At 43.0% G+C, this 25,434-nt stretch overlaps 1 protein-coding gene across 1 annotated transcript in view; it reads left to right on the forward strand.

The window, feature by feature from the left end:
- Nucleotides 1–972: 972 nt before the first annotated feature.
- LOC143277463 (ubiquitin carboxyl-terminal hydrolase 25-like) overlaps nt 973–25,434 on the forward strand; it is a 52,790-nt gene continuing 28,328 nt past the window's right edge. Inside the window, exons 1-10 of the mRNA XM_076582298.1 lie at nt 973–1,160; nt 4,003–4,179; nt 5,699–5,828; nt 7,397–7,520; nt 8,852–9,017; nt 16,744–16,821; nt 17,252–17,401; nt 20,294–20,466; nt 21,997–22,082; nt 24,588–24,742. Of these exons, the coding sequence (XP_076438413.1) occupies nt 1,119–1,160; nt 4,003–4,179; nt 5,699–5,828; nt 7,397–7,520; nt 8,852–9,017; nt 16,744–16,821; nt 17,252–17,401; nt 20,294–20,466; nt 21,997–22,082; nt 24,588–24,742 (1,281 nt within the window). The 5' untranslated portion in view covers nt 973–1,118. The remainder of the gene's footprint in view (nt 1,161–4,002; nt 4,180–5,698; nt 5,829–7,396; nt 7,521–8,851; nt 9,018–16,743; nt 16,822–17,251; nt 17,402–20,293; nt 20,467–21,996; nt 22,083–24,587; nt 24,743–25,434) is intronic.

Raw genomic sequence — 25,434 nt, forward strand, 5'->3', positions numbered from 1 at the left:
GTGGTGTGTGTGTGTGTGTGTGTGTGTGTGTGTCGTGTGTGTGTGTGTCGTGTGTGTGTGTGTGTGTGTGTGTGTGTGTGTGTGTTCAATTTCATTTAATGTCTAGATCCACATAAAGTGATATTAAACATGGGGAAAAAAGAAAAGAAAAGGGGAGGGGGAGAGGGGGAAGGGGAAGGGATGTCGTGAAGAACAATACTATTCATAACGTTAACTTAACAACAATCTGACTAAGAGAATAGCTTTCCATCTCTAAGCTTATAGGCGTAAAATGAAATGAAAGAAAAGAAAAGAACAAATCAAAGGTTATAACAACCAGTTAGACTATTTTACAAAAGATTTGCGGAGGGGGGGGGGGGGGGGGGTGGGGGGCGGGGCAACGTGGGGGGGGGGGGGATCAAACAGTTAAAAGTCCAAGATTACTTCACACACACACACACACACACACACACACACACACACACACACACACACACACACACACACACACACACACACACACATATTTGAGAAAAAAAAGAAAAGAAAGAGAGATGCGAAAGAAAAGGAAGAAACAAAAAGAAGGAAGTTATAACAACAATCCAATTGGACTATCTAAAGATAATTTGAAAAAATCAAACAATAAAAGTGTGTGTGTGTGTGTGTGTGTGTGTGTGTGTGTTCCTATGTCCGGCAAGCGTGCGTTATGGTGTGCGGATGGAGACGACATATATATATATATATATATATATATATATATAGAGAGAGAGAGAGAGAGAGAGAGAGAGAGAGAGAGAGAGAGAGAGAGAGAGATGATGATGATGATGGAAACTGCCAAATGCGTAAATACAGGTTTACCACATTACGGTTAAAAGATAGTTCAAAAGTTTACAGCTCTTCCATGAAAATAAAGTTCACCCCGCTGTTAGGAATAGTTCAACCCACTTTTAAGCAATTCACGATCTCTCTTTGGCTTGTTATTTGCTTGTTAAAAAGTATTTCACTAATTGATATTGTTGATATTTGATAAGTTATCTGTGCACAATTCACTCGAATTCATACGGAACAATGTTGTATATTAACGACACATAGGATCGGAATGCATAAATGGTCGCCATTTTGTGTAGCCGGAATCAACCATGACTGTGGAGCAATCAAGTCTACAGCAGCACAATAGCAAGGTGCTGTCTCCGTGTTTTGCAAAAATAATTGATACGATACTGAAATTCAAGTCTTTGCTTTCAGAAGTGTTCAACAAGGTGTAATCTTTGCAGTGTCACCGTACATGTCGAAAGTCCGATGTTTTTGCTCTTGGAGTTGTTCCAAAACTTGTGATGTTCGTCTGGAAGAGGAATGTGCATGTGGTACCAGTTGATATTCATCGATAATGACTACAGAATCAGTACTTGAATATCAGTTGTAATATCTTGTTTAGATCACCACTTATCTTTGTTTTTGCAGTCACAATTTTGTCATTCCTTTCTGTTTTTTTCGAAACTGGAACATCTAAAAAAGGAGAACCCGACCACTAGTGTAACAGCCTCAACTTTCAGTTTGAAACGTTTCCTTCTCAAAGTCACTTGTCAGTCAGGGAAGTGAATATTTTTCGGTGTTTCGGTTCATTGTTGTTTCTTGTTTTGAATGCGTTATTTCATATTCAGACTTACCATTTCTTTGTATTTTGACGAAAAAATGTTGCTGTTTGTGACCTCAACATGAAACTCAAATGACGATTCTACTTCTGAATCATTTGGTGTAGTCTCTCTCAGTCTTAGTTAACATCGAGACATGGACAAACGTACTGCAAACATGTCATGAATAATTGTCTAATCTTTTACTGGTAATACCAATGGTATGTTGTAATATTGAACATGATTAGTATTGCATCACCACATTGTTTACAACCATAACGGTTCAATAATTCTTTCTCTTTTCATGGCCCAGCTGTCTGGAACCAAACCCCTCTGCAGATCAGGCTTTCTTTGTCTTCCATTTCATTCCAGTCTTGCCTAAAATTTGAAGAAAACAAAAATCACTTCTTTAAGCAGATGTAGTTCACCACCCTGCCAGTTTTTCTCATTGTGTACTTCTTGTGTTTGTGTGTGTGTGTTTACCCATTTTCATAAAACACCAAGAGCTCTACATTATGTATATTTTTATTCCATGATTTAGAGAATAGGCACTATATATATATGTAAATATAATCCTCTTTTTTTTCTTCTTTTTTACAAAATCCTGGCAGCATCACTGAACAGTGTACAGCTGTGCAAGAACTTAACTCTGCATGGGTGTGGTTTGACAAGAACTATATAGGGTACAACTTTACAAGAACTTAGTATTTACATGGTACATAATTCTACAAATGTCACCAGTTCTAACAAAACACAGTAACAGGGTGACAACAGTGCATGGTAGACGTGGGGAAAAGGTGGCATGGAGCTGATTGCATTTTATAAAATATAACTCTTAACAGATTTTGCCATCTAAAATTCAGCCTGCTCTCCCCAAGAAGAGCGTGTTGCTGCCATACAGCATCACCCCTTTTTTTTTTCTTTCTTTTTTTTTTTTCAGCGTGCAAGTGTATGCTTTCCTATCATAATGTATTTTCTAGATTTTGCCAGGGACAACCCTTATGTTAGAGTGGGTTCTTTTACAAGAGTAAGAGCTGTGTGCATGGTGCATAGTGTTTATTGTAATACTGTATTTTCCAGATTTTGCCAGGGACAACCCTTATGTTAGAGTGGGTTCTTTTACAAGACTAAGAGCTGTGTGCATAGTGCATAGTGTTTATTGTATCATCCAAGGACTTAGGTCTAGCGGAGTGGGGAAAATAGCAGTGAGTGTTGAGATTTGATCCAGTGCACTCAGTTTCTCTTGCTTCCTAGGCAGACACATACCACTAGACTAGGCCACCACCAGGTGACCCACTCCACCGTGATAGGTTGTAGAACTTTGTGACAATAGAAAATGAAGTGGGTTTTAGTCTCTAAACAAGTTAGATCTCATTTTTCTCTCTCTGTGTGTGTATTTAAAGAAAATCAACCTTTTGATACGATGTTATCTACGTTCTGTTGCCTGTACTTTTAATTTACTATTCATTTTTTCCATACACATATTCATTCTACATTTAGTGTATATGTTCATCTTCTCTTCTTTATATATATATATATATATATATATATATATATATATATATATATATATATATAAATTTGAATGTCCTGGGGACCTACTCGATAAACATGTAGTGCATCCTTTCCATTTCCATAGCAGTAGGGGTGCGCATTCTAGTTTATGCATTAACAAAGTTCTGATTATATGATACAACTATGATTGTGTGCAATTTTTCTGTATGAACTGTTCATGATCAGCTGTAAATGGAATCACTTATTCATTGTATACCATTTGTGTGTGTGTGTGTGTGTGTGTGTTTGCCTGTATCATATGTTCTATCTTGAGGGGAAAAAAGCCTTCGTCAGATATATGTGTAAAGATCAGTTTCATATTGGACATGCTACATCAGTCATAGAATCGTTAGATCTCCTGATCAGAAAGCAAAGGATCTGCCTTTGGGTTCGATTCATGTACGTATGATAAACACCTATTAGCCAATCACCTCTTGTTCTTGAATATGTCTTTTACTGGTTTTGTTTCATTATTATTGTTGTTAATGCAATAATGATTATTATTGTTATATTCTTATTTTAAATGCATAGAAATTTTTCAAAGCCAAGCTTTTATGTGGGGGGGTGTAATGGAGGGGGCAGACAGGTGGGACAGATTGATGGGGGTGGGGTGGGGGTGGGGGGTTAATTGCAAGAGAAGTCAATTTTCATGCAGGCTGTATCATCAATGTATTTATATGGCTTTAAATTTAATGATTCTTTTTCATTCTGTGTGCTTATTTCATTAGTTTAAGTATTGGGTTTGTAAAGCACTTTTGTGCTTGGTTTACAGCTTGCATTATGATCAGCATTATATATGGAAGCAAATAAGTATGGTTGTTCTTATTGTCTGTTGCAGAAAAGCCGCGAAGACAAACTACTTGTTCAGACGTATGCCAAAGTGAAAGAGATCACACGCATTGAGGACCATCGAGTGATTGACGAAGCCATCAACGCCTGCAGAAAGAAGGACGGCTCCTTTGAAGTGGAAGATGTGGTCTCCATGTTAGTTCAGGATGACTCTCTTCGACGTCAGGTACTAAGAATGCCGTTCTTTGGCTTTCCCTTTGCCTGCGATTGCTGGTTTCAGTCTCGGTTTCTCAGTGAGGCGTCACCGTGTTCAGACAAATCCATTGGAATACACCCCACCACATCTGCTAGGTGTATGCCCGACCCGGAGCATAATCGAACGAGCTTAGTTACACCTTGAGTGCCTGCACATAAATTTTATTTATTTGTGTACCTATCAGTATCGGTGGATTTCTTCTGCTGAGTATGGTCAGAGTGCAAGGGTTCTTTATCACTGTATCAGTGCACCACGTGCATGCTGCCTGGGGTACCTGGGTTTTTTTGTCTTATCCAGATGACAGGATACATAATTTTATTTTCCAGTCAAACTTGGTGGAAAGGGCGAGGCTGGTATTCAAACCCAGACCCTCACAAACACTGTATTGGCAAATAAGTGTCTTAAACGTTCTGCCACTTTCCTCCTTTGCGTGTGACTGTTTACACATTATTTCGTCTGTCCGGCATCAGGAAATTCTTACGACTTGCCACGCCATGCGCATAGCCAGCAGCTTTTGTCAGTTGCGGTATACTGTTTAGGGAATCACTAGTCACATAGTGGTGTAAACAAAATCACTTTTTGTGACCTTAACTTTTTGATGCAAGGGCAGTAACTCTGATATTTCTGTCTACTTTTGATCTAGTTATCTGCTGGGTGCATTATCAGGGGTTTTTTGTGTTTTTGTTTTTTTGTTGTTGTTTTTTCACACGAAAGGTCAGATGAAAAGAATTAGCAGTTTTTAGATTCGAAAAATGTTTTTGACAGATTTTGTTTGTCATTAATGACACCACCAAAATATTGCTGTGTATAATTTAGTTCTTTTAATATTTTTGGTCAGTTGGTGACTTGTAAAATTTCAGTTTGAGATATTTGATTATATTATTAACAAAAATTAAGGTAGCGCTGTATCAAAAATCAAGTTGCTCAGGCATATGGTGTTTTAGTACTTTTACTATGACATGGTTGTTTGTGATAACCATATTCATACTATATTATTACTGATGTGTAATGTAGTAATAGAACACATGCTCACACACATATGCGCTCATGTATGCACACTTGTGTTCACGTACACATGCGTGTGCACACACTCACTCACTCACACACACACACGCACATAGTATATACACACACACTCACATACAGACAACACACACACACACACACACACACTATACACATCTACCAGCAGTCAACATCCACATAAAGAGAATTATGGAATGAAATACATAAAATAAAAAGAAGAAAAGACGCGTACATGTATGCATGTGCAGGTATTCACACACATACGCGCATGCTTGTGTAGGCACATGCATGTATGTAAACACGCATGGATCACGTACGTCATACGTGTGCGTTGGTGTGTACAATCAAGCATTCCCTCACTTTCATCCGCTACCTCTCTTCTTTCCGTCTAATAACACTTCCTTGAATAGATGTCAAACTGAAGATCTCTTGTGTATATCATGATATGTGTCTCCTCGTGCAGATGCGAACCAAGAACCCCAAGTCGGTCAGTTTTCGGGAAGAGCCACGGCCAGAGCAGGGCCAAAGCCAGAACAAGGAGAACATGCCAAAGCTTCCCGTGCAAGAGTCGACCCCTCCCCGCAAAAACAACGGTATACTTATCTCTCTCTTTTTTTTTTCTTTTTCTTTTTCTTTTTTAAATTCTTTTTATCCTCTCCCTCTGGACGGAGGATATGCTTCCAGTGAAATTAAAGTATGTACATACATGCACACAACTTAACCATAAAGGTAGATTACATAATTATGAGACAGATCCAGCAGTCACTAATGAAGTGTAAGAAGTCTAACAATAGCAGTAATACTAATAGTATGAATGATAATAATAGTAATAATGATTGTCATAATAATCAGTAATGATTGTCATAATAATCAGTCACAATTACAATCATTATGATAATGATAAAGATAATCATGAAAGGAGAAGTGATGATGAAAAGAGGAGATGAAGAAGGGGACAGATGCACACAATTTCTTTGACGACAAAATGATATTAGAAAAGGAAAAGAAAGAAAAGAAAAAGAGGAAAAGACAACAACAAGCAAAGAAAAAGAACGGGGGTGGTTCATCTAACATGCCAAAGGTTCTGGTGAAGGAATCAACCACTCCCCTCTAAAACAGTGGTACATATACCTTTTTTTTCTGTCATGGACAGTTGTATTTCCATAAAAGGAAAGTGCATACATGCGCACAACTCAGCTCTCTCCGTACACACGACAAAATAGGCGACTACGACAGCGTTTTACCGCTGCTGATGCCATTGAAATGTCAGAAACGGAAGGTACTAACTTCTAAGACTGAAGAGGTTGATGAAAACAAAAGAGTACCGCATTTCTAATGACAAAAACTAATGGCTGGGCCATTTTGACTTGACACCAGATGGTTTGACTGTTGGGGCGGGGGGGGGGAAGGAGAAACTCGGTCGGTTTTGTTTTCTTTCTTTTCACAAATCCTGTATTGGATTAAGCGCATATATCACAAAGGCCTTGCATACTTTGGTCACACAATGAATTGTTGAGAGTTGACTACACAGTGCGTTGTGTTTGTGTCATTGGAACTGGTCAGATGGTGTACTGTGGGTTGTGTTTGTGTCATTGAAATTTGGTCGCACAGTGCATTGTGGGTTGTATCTGTGTCGTTGAGATTTGGTCACACAGTGTGTTGTGACTGTGTCGTTAGAGTTGGTCACACAGTGTGTTGTGTCTGTGTCGTTAGAGTTGGTCACACAGTGTGTTGTGTCTGTGTCGTTAGAGTTGGTCACACAGTGTGTTGTGTCTGTGTCGTTAGAGTTGGTCACACACTGTTTTGTGTCAGAGTTGGTCATACAATGCATTCTGGGTTGTATCTGTGGCATTCAGGTTTTGTCATACAGTGCTTTGTGTCGTTAAAAGTGTTGGTCACACAACATGTGTGCATGTTGTCATGAAAAGTTGGTCACTCAATGCGTTGTGTGTGTGTCGTTAAGAGTTGGTCACACAACACCGTTGTGTGTGTGTGTGTGTGTTGTCATTAAGAGTCAGTCACTCAGTTTGTTGTGTCTATGTTATTAAGACTTGGTCACACAACACCGTTGAGCATGTGTTGTCGTTAAGACAAAGAGTCGGTTACTGAACACGTTGCATGTTGTTAAAAGAATCGGTCACACAGTGTGTTGTGTGTCCAGTGATTGACCTGACGCACGAAACAGGGGAGCAGCAGGAGATCAACAAGGCCATCAGCGCCAGCCTGCAGGATGCACAGGGCATTCTGGGAGGTCAGGTGACCCGTGAGGAGCAAGACATCAGCAGGTCAGCGGTTACATTTCCTGGAGGGAAGATTCTGGGCGTGTTGGTGGTGGTGGGTGTGTGTGTGTGTGTTTGCCTGTGCCTGTGGATTTTGTAAGTGAGTGTAAATGTGGATTGGGTTTTTGTGCGTGTGTGTGAGTAAGCGTGCATGCATGTACGTGTGTGTGTGTGTGTGTTTTTATAACAGGGTGCGTTTATGTCTGAGTGTGGACTTGTGGGGTAGCCTCCCTTAGTGTGTTATCTTCTCCCTCCTGTTTACGTAGGGAATGTCCTCTTTACCAGCATCCATCCAGCACTCACCTACACACACGCACGCGTGCACACACACGGAGGCACACTTACACACACACACACACACTCACATACACACACACAGGGGAGAGTTTTTGATTCTTTAAGCAGTGTGCAATCCTTGAATTGCTTTTTGGCAGTCCATCACAGTCCTTCACTCTCTCTCACACACACGCACACATACACACACACATACACACACACACACACACACACATGCACACACACATGTATTTGCACACACACGCACACTTGCACATGTGTGCACAGTCACACGCATGCAGGGGACAGCTTTTAATTCTTTAAGTTGTGTTCAAATCTTGCATTGACTTGTGTTATGGCAGCCCATCATGCAGTCACATCCATTGCAATTCTTTTTTTTCTTCTTTTTTTTAATACTTGTATTTTTTTTTAAATTATGTATCCTTTCTGTTTCTTACTTTATCAAGCTGTGTAAGCCTGGAATTCACTGCCCTTAGGCAGCCCTTCACTCACATCTATTTCCCTTTTTTTTTACCATTTCATTATTTCATTTCTTATCCTCTTTTTCCGTTCCCCACCTCCCTCACTGCAGGAATTCACTGCCTTTTGTCAGTCTGTTACAGTCTTTTGCTCACTTTCATTTTGAAAGGTGTCTTTTGTTGTTGGGTTTTTTTTTTATCTTGTTTTTTTTTTTCTCTCTCTTTTTTCTTTTTAATTTTTTATCCTCTTTCAGTTGCTGGGTTTTTTTGTTTGTTTTTTTTTGGTTTGTTTGGGGTTTTTTTTGTTTGTTTTTGTTTTTAATGATTTAAAAAAAAAAAAAAAAAACCTTTCTTTTTTTGCCCTTCACTCTCATCTATTTGAGATGTGGGTTTTCATTTTCGGTTGTTGTTTTTTTTGTTGTTTTTTTTTGTTTTTTTTTCATCCTCTCTCTCTCTCTCTCTCTCTCTCTCTGTTCCTTCCACACAGCCTTTTTTCAGTGCGACACAGTCCTTCGCTCATGTCCTGCTGGATTTACTTATTTATTTCTAATCCGCTCTTTCAATTCCCCTTTGTGTTGGCAGGGTGCTGGAAGCCAGTCTGGCCGAGTCCAAGGCGGGGACGAAGCGGAAGAGGGGGGAGCTGTGGTTCGTCGACCCCCTCAACCCCCACGAACGGAAGCGCCACGGCACGTGGCCCGTCGGCCTGAAGAACATCGGCAACACCTGTTGGTTCAGCGCCGTCATACAGGTGTGTGTCACTCAAGGCCCGCCACCTTGTTGTTGTTGCTTTTGTCTCGTTGTGTTGTTGTTGTTGTGGCCTGGTGTCTTGTTGTGTTGTTATTGTTGTGGCCTGGTGTCTTGTTGTGTTGTTGTGGCCTGGTGTCTTGTTGTGTTGTTGTTGTGGCCAGGTGTCTTGTTGTGGCCTGGTGTCTTGTTGTGTTGTTGTTGTGGCCTGGTGTCTTGTTGTGTTGTTGTGGCCTGGTGTCTTGTTGTGTTGTTGTTGTGGCCTGGTGTCTTGTTGTGTTGTTGTTGTGGCCTGGTGTCTTGTTGTGTTGTTGTTGTGGTCTGGTGTCTTGTTGTGTTGTTGTTGTGGTCTGGTGTCTTGTTGTGTTGTTGTGGCCTGGTGTCTTGTTGTGTTGTTGTTGTGGCCTGGTGTCTTGTTGTGTTGTTGTTGTGGCCTGGTGTCTTGTTGTGTTGTTGTTGTGGTCTGGTGTCTTGTTGTGTTGTTGTTGTGGCCTGGTGTCTTGTTGTGTTGTTGTTGTGGTCTGGTGTCTTGTTGTGTTGTTGTGGTCTGGTGTCTTGTTGTGTTGTTGTTGTGGCCTGGTGTCTTGTTGTGTTGTTGTGGCCTGGTGTCTTGTTATTGGTGTGGCCTGGTGTTTTGTTTTGTTGTTGTTGTGGTCTGGTGTCTTGCTGTGTTGTTGTGGCCTGGTGTCTTGTTGTGTTGTTGTGGTCTGGTGTCTTGTTGTGTTGTTGTTGTTGTGGCCTGGTGTCTTGTTGTGTTGTTGTTGTTGTGGCCTGGTGTCTTGTTGTGTTGTTGTTGTGGCCTGGTGTCTTGTGTTGTTGTGGCCTGGTGTCTTGTTGTGTTGTTGTTATGGTCTGGTGTCTTGTTGTGTGTTGTTGTGGACTGGTGTCTTGTTGTGTTGTTGTGGACTGGTGTCTTGTTGTGTTGTTGTTGTGGACTGGTGTCTTGTTGTGTTGTTGTGGTCTGGTGTCTTGTTGTTGTTGTTGTTGTGGTCCTGGTGTCTGTTGTGTTGGTTGTTGTTAGTGGCCTGGTGTCTTGTTGTGTTGTTGTTGTGGCCTGGTGTCTTGTTGTGTTTGTTGTGGCCTGGTGTCTTGTTGTTGTTGTTGTGGCCTGGTGTCTTGTGTGTTGTTGTTGTGTTATGGCCTGGTGTCTTGTTGTGTTGTTGTTGTGGCCTTGGTGTCTTGTTGTGTTGTTGTGGCCTGGTGTCTTGTTGTTGTTGTTGTGGCCTGGTGTCTTGTTGTGTTGTTGTTGTGGCCTGGTGTCTTGTTGTGTTGTTGTTGTGGCCTGGTGTCTTGTTGTGTTGTTGTGGCCTGGTGTCTTGTGTTGTTGTTGTGGCCTGGTGTCTTGTTGTGTTGTTGTTGTGGCCTGGTGTCTTGTTGTGTTGTTGTTGTGGCCTGGTGTCTTGTTGTGTTGTTGTTGTGGCCTGGTGTCTTGTTGTGTTGTTGTTGTGGCCTGGTGTCTTGTTGTGTTGTTGTTGTGGCCTGGTGTCTTGTTGTGTTGTTGTTGTGGCCTGGTGTCTTGTGTGTTGTTGTTGTGGCCTGGTGTCTTGTTGTGTTGTTGTTGTGGCCTGGTGTCTTGTTGTGTTGTTGTTGTGGCCTGGTGTCTTGTTGTGTTGTTGTTGTGGCCTGGTGTCTTGTTGTTGTTGTTGTGGCCTGGTGTCTTGTTGTGTTGTTGTGTGGCCTGGTGTCTTGTTGTGGTGTTGTTGTGGTCTGGTGTCTTGTTGGTTGTTGTGGTCTGGTGTCTTGTTGTGTTGTTGTGTCTGGTGTCTTGTGTGATGTTGTGCTCTGGTGTCTTGTTGAGTAGTGTTGTGGCCTGGTGTCTTGTAGTGTCTTGTTGTTGTGGTCTGGTGTCTTGTTGTGTTGTTGTTGTGCCTGGTGTCTTGTGTTGTTGTGGCCTGGTGTCCTTGTTGTGTTGTTGTTGTTGTGGACTGGTGTCTTGTTGTGTTGTTGTTGTGGTCTGGTGTTTGTTGTGTTTTGTTGTGTTGGTTTGTGTGTTGTGCTGGTGTCCTTGTTTTCTAGTTGTTGTGGTCCTGGTGTCTTGTTGTGTTGTTGTTGTGGCCTGGTGTCCTTGTTGTGTTCGTTGTTTGGGCCCTGGTGTCTTGTTGTGTTGTTGTTGTGGCCTGGTGTCTTGTTGTGTCTGTTGTTGTGGTCTGGTGTCTTGTTGTGGTTGTTGTTGTGGTCTGGTGTCTTGTGTGTTGTTGTTGTGTTGTGGTCTGGTGTCTTGTTGTGTGTTGTTGTGGTCTGGTGTCTTGTCGTTGTTGTTGTGGCCTGGTGTCTTGTTTGTGTTGTTGTGGTCTGGTGTCTTGTTGTGTTGTTGTTGTGGGCCTGGGTGTCTTGTTGTGTTGTTGTTTGTGGCCTGGTGTCTTGTTGTGTTGTTGTTGTGGCCTGGTGTCTTGTTGTGGTTGTTGTTGTGGTCTGGTGTCTTGTGTTGTTGTTGTGGCCTGGTGTCTTGTTGTGTTGTTGTGTGGCTGGTGTCTTGTTGTTGTGGTCTGGTGTCTTGTTGTGTTGTTGTGGTCTGGTGTCTTGTGTTGTTGTGGTCTGGTGTCTTGTTGTGTTGTTGTTGTGGTCTGGTGTCTTGTTGTGTTGTTGTTGTTGTGGTCTGGTGTCTTGTTGTGTTGTTGTGGTCTGGTGTCTTGTTGTGTTGTTGTTGTGGTCTCTGGTGTCTTGTTGTGTTGTTGTTGTTGTGGCCTGGTGTCTTGTTGTGTTGTTGTTGTGGTCTGGTGTCTTGTTGTGTTGTTATTTGGTGTGGCCTGGTGTCTTGTTGTGTTGTTGTGGCCTGGTGTCTTGTTGTGTTGTTGTGGTCTGGTGTCTTGTTGTGTTGTTGTTGTGGCCTGGTGTCTTGTTGTGTTGTTGTTGTTGTGGTCTGGTGTCTTGTGTTGTTGTTGTTGTGGCCTGGTGTCTTGTTGTGTTGTTGTGGTCTGGTGTCTTGTTGTGTTGTTGTTGTGGCCTGGTGTCTTGTTGTGTTGTTGTTGTTGTGGTCTGGTGTCTTGTTTTGTTGTTGTTGTGGCCTGGTGTCTTGTTGTGTTGTTGTTGTGGCCTGGTGTCTTGTTGTGTTGTTGTTGTTGTTGTGGCCTGGTGTCTTGTTGTGTTGTTGTTGTGGCCTGGTGTCTTGTTGTGTTGTTGTTGTTGTGGTCTGGTGTCTTGTGTTGTTGTTGTTGTGGCCTGGTGTCTTGTTGTGTTGTTGTTGTGGCCTGGTGTCTTGTTGTGTTGTTGTTGTTGTGGCCTGGTGTCTTGTTGTGTTGTTGTTGTTGTGGCCTGGTGTCTTGTTGTGTTGTTGTTGTTGTTGTGGCCTGGTGTCTTGTTGTTGTTTTTGTTGTGGCCTGAGAAGAAATTTTTGTTTACTGTCCCGTCAAACATATTGATCATTGTAGACATTTTGTACAAATATTAATTTTCACGTTAGAATGTTAGCGTCTAAAAGGATGGAGAGCATGACTGGGGTGAATGGTGAGTTGGGGGAAACAGCACAGATGGAAGGTGAAAACTGGAATCAAAGGTGATTATTTGAAATACATTGTAGAAGTACAACTAAAGAATATTACTTTATATAAGGATTTCTTAAAAGAGGGGTCCTTATTTTAACAAGAGAAGCAACTGGTAATTAAATGTAAAAAGTCTGCAACTAAAAGAAAACTACTTTATATAAGGATTTCATAAAATGGAATTCCTTATTTTAACTAAAGAAACAACTAACGTAATTAAATGTAAAAAGTCTGCAACTAAAAGAAAACTATATAAGGATTTCGTAATATGGGAATCCATATTTTAACAAAAGAAACAACTAGTAATTAAATGTAAGAAGTCTGCAACTAAAGAAAACTAAACTATATAAGGATTTCATAAAATGGGGTTCCTTTTTTTAACAAAAGAAACAGCTAGTAATTAAATGTAAGAAGTCTGCAACTAAAAGAAAACTAAACTATATAAGGATTTCATAAAATGGGATTCCTTATTTTAACAAAAGAAACAACTAGTAATTAAATGTAAAAAGTCAACAACTAAAGAAAATTACTTTTTATAAGGAATTCGTAAAAGAGGAGTCCTTATTTTATTTAACTAGAGAAGCAACTGGTAATGAATGTAAAAAGTCTACAGCTAAAGAAAATTGCTTTATATAAAGATTTTGTTCAAGAGGAGTCCTTGTTTTAACAAAATAAACAACTGGTAACGAATGTAAAAAGGCAAAAACAGCAATGTTCCCAGTGACTTTTGATGACACCCTTTCATGCAGGTGCGGCTTCGTCAACTCACAGCACAGTCAAACAAGAGAGGCAAGGCCTTCAAGACTCACTTGTGACTGAGAGTAAAACACACAAGCTTTTTATGTATTGAGTATAAATTCAAAATCTAATGTTTAAGACGAGAAAGATCAGTTTAAAGCAAATTAAGTCCCATAGCATTAATTACAGAGGAATTTCCCTTTTTTACTATCTGCACCAAAACGTTTGCAAAATAAATAAAACTTCCATGCTTTGCAAAAGAAGTTCCTGTTTGAACAAAAAATGATAATAATGATTGCTCTTGTTGTTGGGTCAGAATATCAGATCAAAGTGCCAAGTTTAGAGAATACAAAAAATATAAATATAACAGTAAATGCAGTTTGCATATAATTAGGCTTCATTATTTATTTTTGTGTGCCCATCCCAGAGGTGCATTATTGTTTTAAACAAGATGACTGGAAAGAACTGAATTTTTCCTATTTTTATGCCAAATTTGGTGTCAACTGACAAAGTATTTGCAGAGAAAATGTCAGTGTTAAAGTTTACCACGGACACACACACACACACACACACACACACAGACAACCGAACACCAGGTTAAAACATAGACTCACTTTCTTTACACGAGTGAGTCAAAAATCATATACAGCATGCACTTGGGTCAGTGATGCAACAGATAAGCATTGTGCTTAACTGTTGCATCAGTGAAACAAGTGCATTTGATATGAGGGCAGCATTTAGTCCGTAATGAATTAGTAGATAGTAGTGTGAAAACTAAACTTAAAAAAAAACAACAGGTCTGCGAATTGGATCCCAAGTCTGAGAAAGTCCGCTTCCCTGGCAGAAAACTGTGAGGAGGGGGATGAAAGTTTACCTCTCTTTTCGCAGTGCAGAACCTATCACTGCCTAACATTGACTCTGATTTTTCAACCGTCAGGTGCCAAAGCCAGTCGCCTGTCTGCAATGAATCAGAAACATTTATCTACCTGTTCTTTCAGGACAGGTAAAAAAAAAAGAGAGAAAAAAAAAAGAAAAGAAATGGATAGGTGAGAATGTTCTTTACTGTCCAGCTGTGTTGTTTAGGTACTGTATGTGTTTCAGTGGTTGTTCTACCTGCCTGTTATCAGGACAGGTTAAAAAAGTGTTTAACAAGAGAGGCAAGGCCTTCAAGACTCACTTGTGATAAATTAAGTCCCCTAGCATTAATTACAGAGTAATTTCCCTTTTTTACTACTGCACCAGAACGTTTGCAAAATAAGTAAAAATTCCATGCTTAGCAAAAGAAGTTCCTGTTTGAACAAAAAATGATAATAATGACTCCTCTTGTTGTTGTGGCAGAATAAGAGGTCAAAGTGCCAAATTTAGAGAATACAAAAATATATATATATATATATATATATATATATATATATATATAACAGTAAATGCAGTTTGCATATAATTAGGCTTCTTTTTGTGTGTGTGTGTGTGCCCATCCCAGAGGTGCAATATTGTTTTAAACAAGATGACTGGAAAGAACTGAATTTTTCCTATTTTTATGCCAAACTTGGTGTCAACTGACAAAGTATTTGCAGAGAAAATGTCAATGTTAAAGTTTACCACGGACACACACACACACACACACACACACACACACACACAGACAACCGAACACCGGGTTAAAAGATAGACTCACTTTGTCTACACAAGTGAGTCAAAAAGGAAAAAGAAAAAAGAGAAAGATTAGTGGGAATTAATCTTTACTGTCCTCGCTATGTCAGTGTGTGTTGGATATTGTGTTACAGTTGCTAGTCTGCCTGCTTGTTCCCAAGACATTTAGAAAAAATATTTTGAGAAGATAGGAGGAAATTTCCTTCCTGCCTTTGCTGTGTAAGTAGGTGCTGTTTGTTGTGTTTTAGTCATTGTTCTGCCTGCCTGTTCCTGAGACAGGTAAGAATATATATATATATATATATATATATATATATATATATATATATATATATATATATATATATATATGAGGGAATTTCTTTCCTGCCTTCACTATGTCAGTGGGTGTTGTGTGTTGTCTTGTAGATGTTGTTCTACCTGCCTGTTCATGGGACAGGGGAAAAAAAAGATTAGCAGGGTTGTTGTTGTTTTTTTTGTTTGTTTTTGTTTGTTGTTTTTTTCCTGCCTTCACTATGTCAGTAGGTTGTGTAAGTTTTGTTTCTGTCATTGTTCTACCTGCCTGTCTCTAGGACAAGTGGGGGGGAGGAGGGAAAGGGTAAGAGGGAATTACTTTCCTGCCTTCACTATGTCAGTAGGTTCTGTAAGTTGTGTTTCTGTCATTGTTCTACCTGCCTGTCTCTAGGACAAGTGGGGGGAGGAGGGAAAGGGTAAGAGGGAATTACTTTCCTGCCTTCACTATGTCAGTAGGTTCTGTAAGTTTTGTTTCTGTCATTGTTCTACCTGCCTGTCCCTGGGACAAGTGGGGGGGGGGGGGGATTACTTTTCTGCTTTCACTATGTCAGTAGGTTGTGTAAGTTTTGTTTCTGTCATTGTTCTACCTGCCGGTCTCTAGGACAAGTGGGGGGAGGCGGGAAAGGGTAAGAGGGAATTACTTTCCTGCCTTCACTATGTCAGTAGGTTGTGTAAGTTTTGTTTCTGTCATTGTTCTACCTGCCTGTCCCTGGGACAAGTTGGGGGGGGGGGGGGGATTACTTTTCTGCTTTCACTATGTCAGTAGGTTGTGTAAGTTGTGTTTCTGTCGTTGTTCTGTCTGCCTGTTCCTGGCACGGGGAAAAGTAAATGACAGGTGGGAATTTCTTTTCTGCCCTCACTGTATCAGTGGGTGTTGTGTGTTGTGTTGTAGTCATTGTTCTACCTGCCTGTTCCTGGGACAGGTAAAAAAATTGAAATAAAATAAAAAAGACAAAAGGTTGGAATTTCTTTCCTGCTCCATGTCAGCAGGTTATATAACTAGTGTAAGTTGTATTTCTGTCAATGTTGGAATTTCTTTCCTGCCCTCGCTATGTCAGTAGATGCTGTCTGTTGCATTTCAGTCACTATTCAGCAACCTTCTCTTCCCAGCACAGGTGAAAAATGAAAATAAAATGATAGGTGGGAATTTTGTTTCGTGTCCTGCTAAGTGACAATGTCAGTAGATGCTGTCTGTTGTGTTTCAGTCACCGTTCAACAACCTTCTCTTCCCAGCACAGGTGAAAAATGAAAATAAAATGATAGGTGGGAATTTTGTTTCGTGTCCTGCTAAGTGACAATGTCAGTAGATGCTGTCTGTTGTGTTTCAGTCGTTCAACAACCTTCTCTTCCCAGGACAGGTAAAAAAATAATAATAAAATGATAGGTGGGAATTTTGTTTCGTGTCCTGCTAAGTGACAATGTCAGTAGATGCTGTCTGTTGTGTTTCAGTCGTTCAACAACCTTCTCTTCCCAGGACAGGTAAAAAATGAAAATAAAATGGTAGGTGGGAATTTTGTTTCGTGTCCTGCCATGTGACAATGTCAGTAGATGCTGTCTGCTCTGTTTCAGTCGTTGTTCTACCTACCCAAGTTCAGGAGGATGGTGCTGAACTTCAAGTCCCCCAGTGCCTCGTCCAACAACCTGCATGTGAGTGGCACACATCTGATGATATATGTATAGATATATGCTGCCGTAAGATCCTGAGCATCTCATACAGAGACCATACAAATGAGGCGGCCAGAAACAGAATAACTGCGGCCTTTGGGGCACATGTAATGGTCAGTTAGTGACAGAAAAAAAGAAGGCAAGGCTTCCAAGGTAAACCCTGCAAACAAATCATGAAAAACAAAAAAAGATCAAGAAACCCCTGCAGACTAGATAATCTTGCAAAAAGACACACACACTGATTTTACCTTGACCTTAGTCTCTAAATTCACATAGCATTAATGTTCTGGCCAATATGAATCACGATAATCATGGTATAGATTGTTCAACTCAGTTCACACACTCGCACACACACACACACGCACACGCGCACGCACACATGCAAGTGAAAGAATGGGCAATGCTGCTGCAGGAACGCCGCAACCTTCGCTTCATGAAGGAGCTGAGCCTGCTGTTTGGCCTGATGGTGGGCTCGACCCGCAAGTATGTGGACCCTTCCAAGGCAGTCGACATCCTCAAGGAGGCCTTCTCCTCCCCGGCCGGCATCACCGACAGTCAGCAGGTGAGGTGGTGATCATCGTACAGGTAACCGACAGGTGAAGAAGTAAAGGTCAGCAGTTTTAGAGGATGCACAGGTGAAAAAAAAGTCTGCAGATTAGGTGGTGCACAGATGAAAAAGGCCGGCAGATAAGGTGATACACAGGTGATTGATGGGGAAAAAAAGACAGCAGGTTAGGTGATATACAGGTGATCGACAGGTGGAAAAAAAAAGACAGCAGGTTAGGTGATGCACAGGTGATTATGGGTGAAAAAAGTCAGCAGGTTAGGGGATGCACAGGTGATGGGTGAAAAAAGTCAGCAGGTTAGGGGATGCACAGGTGATTATGGGTGAAAAAAGTCAGCAGGTTAGGGGATGCACAGGTGATTGATGGGTGAAAAAAGTCAGCAGGTTAGGGGATGCACAGGTGATTGATGGGTGAAAAAAGTCAGCAGGTTTGGTGATACACAGGTGATCGATGGGTGAAAAACGTCAGCAGGTTAGGTGATACACAGGTGATTGATGGGTGAAAAAAGACAGCAGGTTAGGTGATACACAGGTGATCGATGGGTGAAAAACGTCAGCAGGTTAGGGGATACACAGGTGATTGATGGGTGAAAAACGTCAGCAGGTTAGGGGATGCACAGGTGATTGATGGGTGAAAAAAAAAGACAGCTGGTTAGGTGATGCGCAGGTGATTATGGGCGAAAAAAAAAGACAGCAGGTTAGGTGATGCGCAGGTGATTATGGGTGAAAAAAAAGACAGCAGGTTAGGTGATGCGCAGGTGATTATGGGTGAAAAAAAAGACAGCAGGTTAGGGGATACACAGGTGATTATGGGTGAAAAAAAAGACAGCAGGTTAGGGGATACACAGGTGATTATGGGTGAAAAAAGTCAGAAGGTTAGGGGATGCACAGGTGATCAACAGGTGAAAAAAAAAAAAGACAGCAGGTTACGTGATACACAGGTGATTATGGGTAAAAAAAAGTCAGCAGGTTAGGTGATGGTGGTGTGTCCATCGAGATCGATGATGACCATCGTTGTCATCCAGCTGGGGGATGGGGGGAGGGTGGTGGTGGGGTGGGGAGGAGGATGAGATGCCTCTTCTGAACAGCTGCAGCAGTCCTGTTGGCCTCGCACAACCTGGCGCCTTTGTGCACAGCAGCGTGCCATTTCTCACGGTCTACTGCAGATTCCTCCCAGGAGTCAGGGTTGATATCAAACGCTTTCAGAGAGACTTTCAGAGTATCTCTGAAGTGCTTCTTCTGACATCCATCCCAGTGAAGCTGGGACTGCATCAGGATGGTGAAGATGCTGGGAAGGGTGGCTTTTGCGAGCACCTCTGTGTCTGGGGTCCTGTCTTGCCACTTGATGTTCAGTAGCTTCCTGAGGCATGTTGTGTGGAAGTGGTTCAGCTTCTTGGCATGTCGTTGATACACTGTCCAAGTTTCGCAGGCGTACAGTAGTGTGGGGAGAACTACTGCTCTGCAGACCTTTAGCTTGGTCTCAAGACTAATGCCTCCTTGTTTTTTTCTTTTCTTTCTTGTTGTTTCGACCTGCTGATGTAGGGTCCCCGCCAGCTGCGGTATGCTGGCCAGGGTGATATGGAGCAGGCAATTTTTAGGGCACCTTTTCTAGCCCCTTCCTCATGCCAGGGAGGTGAGCAGTGCATTCCTAAAGAGGGCTGCTCAGACGCTCAGACGGCTGCCGAGCTCCATCGCTGCTCCTGTCGACGAAGAACAACCCTATGGCCTGAGCCGCCTGCATGCAGGTCTGCGGCTGCGACTGCCAGTGTACCCACACCTGTCGTTTCGTCGCTCGCCTGTTGCCACAGGACTTGGGGGTGATGAAATGATGAAGGATGAAAGGTCATTTTGGATGACTGATGACTTGCGCGATGAGTTTGTTTAAAGTGAAGAGGAGTTGTGCAACGTCGACCTCACTCTCTCGTCCGGGTCCACCAATTTCCAGTGGCAAGACTAAGTCGAGACGACTGGAGGATGAGCACGGATGCAGTGGATGACCAAGATATCCTTTCGGTGTCTCATCTTGCTCTCTGCACTCCACAGTGCGTTGCTGTAACCGCCTTCCTCTCCGTTGAACCGATAGGTTTCCTTCCGCAGATTCTGCCGGATCCAGACTTCGCATGCATGGGTAGACACACCCCGGGGGCCAACTGTGTGTGGCATGCACACAGCACAGTGGAGCTAGATGGCCGTCGGTGGCTCTCCTGAGCCAACGCCCTTTTATGGATCTCCATAAGGGTGTCTAGCCACCCGCCTCACCAGTCCCGGAAGGGAGCGGTGGGAGTGCCGGTTTAGTCGCCGGCAACCCGACCCTGAACAGGTTGTACTGGATTACAGGTTACCAGTAGCAGATCTAATGACCTGACCAGGTTAGGTGATGCACAGTTGATCGACAGGTGAAAAAAAAAAGACAGCAGGTTAAGTCATAGGCAGGTGATTTACAGTTGAAAAAAATAATTAACAGGTTAGGTGAGGCACAGGTGATTGTTAAGTGAAAAAAGTCAGCAGGTTATGTGATGCTCAGTTGAAAACAAAGTCAGCAGGTTAGGTGAGACACAGGTGATCGATCATGTGTTTATAATGTGTGTGTGTGGTTGTGATTGTGTGTGTGTGTGTTTGTGTATGTGTGTTGTGTGTGTCATGTGTCTGTGTGTGTGTGTGTGTTTTGTGTGTGTGTATGTGTCATGTGTCTGTGTGTGTGTTATGTGTGTGTGTGTCTGTGTTTGTGTTCACCAGGATGTGAGCGGTTTGATAGATTGATTGATTTAACCAATATGAATTTAATCTCCATGTGTGTGTGTGTGATTGTTGTGTGTGTGTATGGTGTCTGTGCATGTGTTGTGTCTGTGTGCGTCTGTGTCTGTCTATGTGTGTGTGTGTGTTCACCAGGACGTGAGCGAATTCCAGCACAAGCTGTTGGAGTGGCTGGAGGACGCGTTCAAGTCGGACCACTCTCTCACAGGCTCCTCCTCCTCCTCCTCCTCCTCGTCCCCCTCCTCTCCCTCCTCCCCCTCCCCTTCCCCTGCTGCTGCTGCTGCTGCCGCCAGTGCTGCTGCTGCTGAGTAAGTGTCTGCTGAATGGGGGAGTGGGTGGGGGAGGGGGGGGAGTTGGGGTGGGGGGGGGGGGGTGTTGAGGAGGAGGTGGTGGGGAGAGGGGTGGTGCACTCACCACGTACAGAGACACACACACACACGGGCGCACACATACACACACATACATTTGTGTGCATGCAGACACACACACACACACACACACACACATATACACACACATATACACCAAACACACACATGCACACACACCCACACTCACATCCTACACTCATATACACACACACACACACACACCACACTCACACCCACACACCGACACATCACACACTCACACACATGCACACACGCTCACACACAACACACACACTCACAAACCATACTCATGCACACCACGCTCACACACACACAAACCACGCTCACACATACACACACACACACACACACACACACACACATACACACACTACACACTACTCTCTCTCTCTCTTTCTCTCTGTTGCTCTCTCTCTCTGAGAAGTGCCAACTGATTGCTGTCTTTCATTTCCTGTGTCATTCAATCAGGTTTCAGTCACACATACACACACTCACACAGACATATTACATTTTCCATGTATGACAGTTTTGTTTATTTACCCTGCATTGTAGGCAGCCATACTCCTTTTTCGGGGGTGTTCATGCTGGCGATGTTCTTGCTTCTGTAACCCACTGAAAGTATTAGCATGAATATTATTATTTTCTGTGTATGCATATGTGTGTGTGTGTGTTACTCTGTGTGTGTGCGTGAATGTGTTTCACTGTGTGTGTGTGTGTGTGTGTGTGTGTGTGTACATTGCTTGTTTCATTTGACATTGCCAGACATTGAAGTTGTTCAGTGTCTTACAGCTTAGTCTTTTGTGAAGGACTTGGGAACTGTCCCTAGTGCCGACCGTCCTGAACTCTCCTGGCCATGAGAGTGGGACAGTGTGGAGTGATGGCCTAGAGGTAACGCGTCCGCCTAGGAAGCGAGAGAATCTGAGGGCGCTGGTTCGAATCACGGCTCAGCCGCCAATATTTTCTCCCCCTCCATTAGACCTTGAGTGGTGGTCTGGACGCTAGTCATTCAGATGAGACGATAAACCGAGGTCCCGTGTGCAGCATGCACTTAGCGCATGTAAAAGAACCCACGGCAACAAAAGGGTTGTTTCTGGCAAAATTCTGTAGAAAAATCCACTTGGACAGGAAAAACAAATAAAACTGCACGCAGGAAAAAATACAAAAAAATGGGTGGCGCTGTAGTGTAGCGATGCGCTCTCCCTGGGGAGAGCAGCCCGAATTTCACACAGAGAAATCTGTTGTGATAAAAAGGAATACAAATCTTGGGCAAGACACTCTCCACTATAATCAAAATTCTCGCCCAGATAGTTGGGACAGCAGTTACCTCCTCTGCTGTTCTGATGGTCAAAGTTGGAACACGACTGACTGTCGTGTATTGTTGCTGCATCCTCCACACCCCAGCGAGCAGCATGTCTTTTGAATCTTTGTGTGGTGGTGGGTGTGCAGGGGAAGCCACCAGGAAGAACCTCCGGTGAACAACCCCGTGACGGAACTGTTCTACGGTCAGTTCAGGGCCGAGGGGGAACACGAAGGTCAGTGGAGTTGCTGCCCCTGGTTGTGAGGATTTTTTATTGGGGGGTCGGGGGGGGGGGGGGGGGGGTTGTTTGTTGGCGGTGGTGGAGCGATGGCTTAGGGGTCATGCGCCCATGTCGAGTGCAATGTTGGCCTAGAGGTGACGCGTCTGCCTTGGAAGCTAGGGAATCTGAGCGCACTGGTTTGAATCCCACAGTCACCATTATTTGCTCCCCCTCTACTAGACCTTGAGTGGTGGTCTGGATGCTGGTCATTCGGATGAGACGATAAACTGAGGACCAGTGTGCAGCATGCACTTAGCACAAGAACCCACGGCAGCAAAAGGGTTGTCCCTGGTAAAATTCTGTAGAAAAAATCCACTATGATAGGAAAACAAATAAAATTGGAGGCAGAAAAAAAAAAAAAATCCCACATACACACACTCACACATGCGTGTGTGACAGTGCATCAGCTACACTTGCACGCAGAAGTAAAGTATTGGAGGTGCCGCGCTGTGGTGACAACGCTCTCCTCAGGGAGAGCAGCCCAAGATTTCTCTCAGAAAGATGTGTCGTGATAAAAAAAAAAAAAAGTAACACAAGACAATATATCTTCTGCCTGTAGTTTCAGTAACATTGTTCACTCACTGCTTATTATGAGTCTCCCCCCCACCTCCCCACCCCCCTCCCAAAACTGCCCCCACATCCCCTCCCCATGCAGACACACATAGCCATACCTGGGTTTGTCTTCCATCTCCTCAGCATCGGCAACCCACAGGAAGCTATCAGTGTTAGGTCACGTGTCTTGTTTGGCTTTTTTGAGTGCATTTTTGTGCATGTGGTTTTTAGTATTTATAATCTTGTTGGGGTTTTTTTTTGGGGGGGAGGGTGGGGTGAGGGGGTGGGGGGGGGTTGTATGTTTTGTTTAGTTTTTAAAATCTGGCGATGATGAATTTAGTGGAATGGTTGGCGTCCTCAGCACAGCGTAGTCTTATTTACGTCAGGGAGATTAATGGTTCAGATGATGTATATCATGAACTGGGATGTTTTCTAAGGGGTTTTTTGTTGTTGTTGTTGTTGTTTCCAGGTTTTATGTTTAACCTGATTGACTTTGTTTCCAGGTTTTGTGTTTAACCTGATTGACTTTGTTTCCAGGTTTTGTGTTTAACCTGATTGACTTTGTTTCCAGGTTTTGTGTTTAACCTAATTGACTTTGTTTCCAGGTTTTGTGTTTAACCTAATTGACTTTGTTTCCAGGTTTTGTGTTTAACCTAAGTGACTTTGTTTCCAGGTTTTGTGTTTAACCTAAGTGACTTTGTTTCCAGGTTTTGTGTTTAACCTAAATGACTTTGTTTCCAGGTTTTGTGTTTAACCTAATTGACTTTGTTTCCAGGTTTTGTGTTTAACCTAAGTGACTTTGTTTCCAGGTTTTGTGTTTAACCTAAGTGACTTTTTTTCCATTTACCATGAATTTCAGCTCATAAGGCAATATAGGGCTGAATTTAAAGTAAAAAGTTTACTTTGAGTACGTACAAGGTACAGGCTTTCAGTAAGCTGCCTCCGGCAAAAATCTCCCAAAAGCGTCGTATGCGATTTTGTTTCAATTCCGTATGATGGTGAACATCAGCAGTGTTGAATCAAAACAGCGCCAAGACTGAATCATGGAAGTGTTGCTGTTCAGTTTGATCATGTACATTTACGCTCTCAGTTGGCACTGCCTTGGTAGGCAGCCTGTTGCGCAAACGAGTCGGCGTTTGTAGAGCTCTTAGGGCTCGGCCTCTGACTGTCAGATAGGCCCTATGTAAGTATCCACAACATATCATAGGCACCATGTGAGTATCCGTATCAGTCATAGGCACTATATGAATGTCTATACCATGTTATAGGCATTATGCAAATATCCATATTTGTATTTCTTTTTATCATGACAGATTTCTCTGTATGAAATTCGGGCTGCTCTCCCCAGGGAGAGCGCGTCGCTACACTACAGCGCCACCCATATCATTGGCACTGTATAAGTATCCATATCAAATCATAGGCACTATACAACTATCCGTTTATGGAAGGCGCCTTATGAATATCTACATCATATTGTAGGTGCTGTATAAGTATCTATATCATATCCAGAGATGCCAGCTGTAATGATTTCACTGTATTTTGTTACGCTCGATCGCAGTTTGTTCTGTCGTTACGCCAGCATTAAAATTTTTCCGATGAGTTCATTTTTCGACTACATAGCATGGTCGCATGCTTTCCTGCCGTAACATTATCCAGATGCTTAAGACTTACCGATCATGAGGCCAGGGCCATCAGCACTAACCTTGATCTCACATGATGACGCTGAGCTAATCGTGTGCGTGTTTACATTGTTTGTATGCCTCGTAGATAAAATGTACGTTTGTTGATGTGACTCTTGAGTCTGAGTGTTCATACCAAACTCAAAATGTTCCTACCCAATTTCCTGATTGTTCCTACAAACACTTGACAAGGGTCGGCATCTCTGTTTATCGTATCATGTGTGGGCAGGTGAAAAGTTCACGAAGCAGGAGACGTTCGGGCAGTTCCCCCTGCAGGTGAATGGCTTCCGAGACATCCATGAGAGCTTGGAAGCCACCACCATGCAGGATGAGATCGAGGCGGTCGACAAAGACTGTTCCACGCACCACAAGTCAGGCCAGGAGGTGTGTGTGTGTGTGTGGTTTGTATGTGTGTGAGAGGGTGTGGGTGGGTGTGTGTCTGTGTGGTATGTGTGTGTGTGAGAGGGTGTGGGTGGGTGTGTGTCTGTGTGGTGTGAGAGGGTGTGAGTGGATGTGTGTCTGTGTGGTATGTGTGTGTAAGAGAGGGTGTGGGTGGGTGTGTGTCTGTGTGGTATGTGTGTGTGTGAGAGGGTGTGGGTGGATGTGTGTCTGTGTGGTATGTGTGTGTGTGTGAAAGGGTGTGGGTGGATGTGTGTCTGTGTGGTATGTGTGTGTGTGAGAGGGTGTGGGTGGGTGTGTGTCTGTGTGGTATGTGTGTGTGTGAGAGGGTGTGGGTGGGTGTGTGTGTGTGTGGTATGTGTGTGTGTGAGAGGGTGTGGGTGTGTGTGTGTCTGTGTGGTATGTGTGTGTGTGAGAGGGTGTGTGTGGATGTGTGTCTGTGTGGTATGTGTGTGTGTGAGAGGGTGTGGGTGGATGTGTGTCTGTGTGGTATGTGTGTGTGAGAGGGTGTGGGTGGGTGTGTGTCTGTGTGGTATGTGTGTGTGTGAGAGGGTGTGGGTGGGTGTGTGTCTGTGTGGTATGTGTGTGTGTGAGAGGGTGTGGGTGGATGTGTGTCTGTGTGGTATGTGTGTGTGTGAAAGGGTGTGGGTGGATGTGTGTCTGTGTGGTATGTGTGT

The sequence above is a fragment of the Babylonia areolata genome, chromosome 34, assembly GCF_041734735.1.
Source record: "Babylonia areolata isolate BAREFJ2019XMU chromosome 34, ASM4173473v1, whole genome shotgun sequence".
NCBI lineage: Eukaryota > Metazoa > Mollusca > Gastropoda > Neogastropoda > Buccinidae > Babylonia > Babylonia areolata.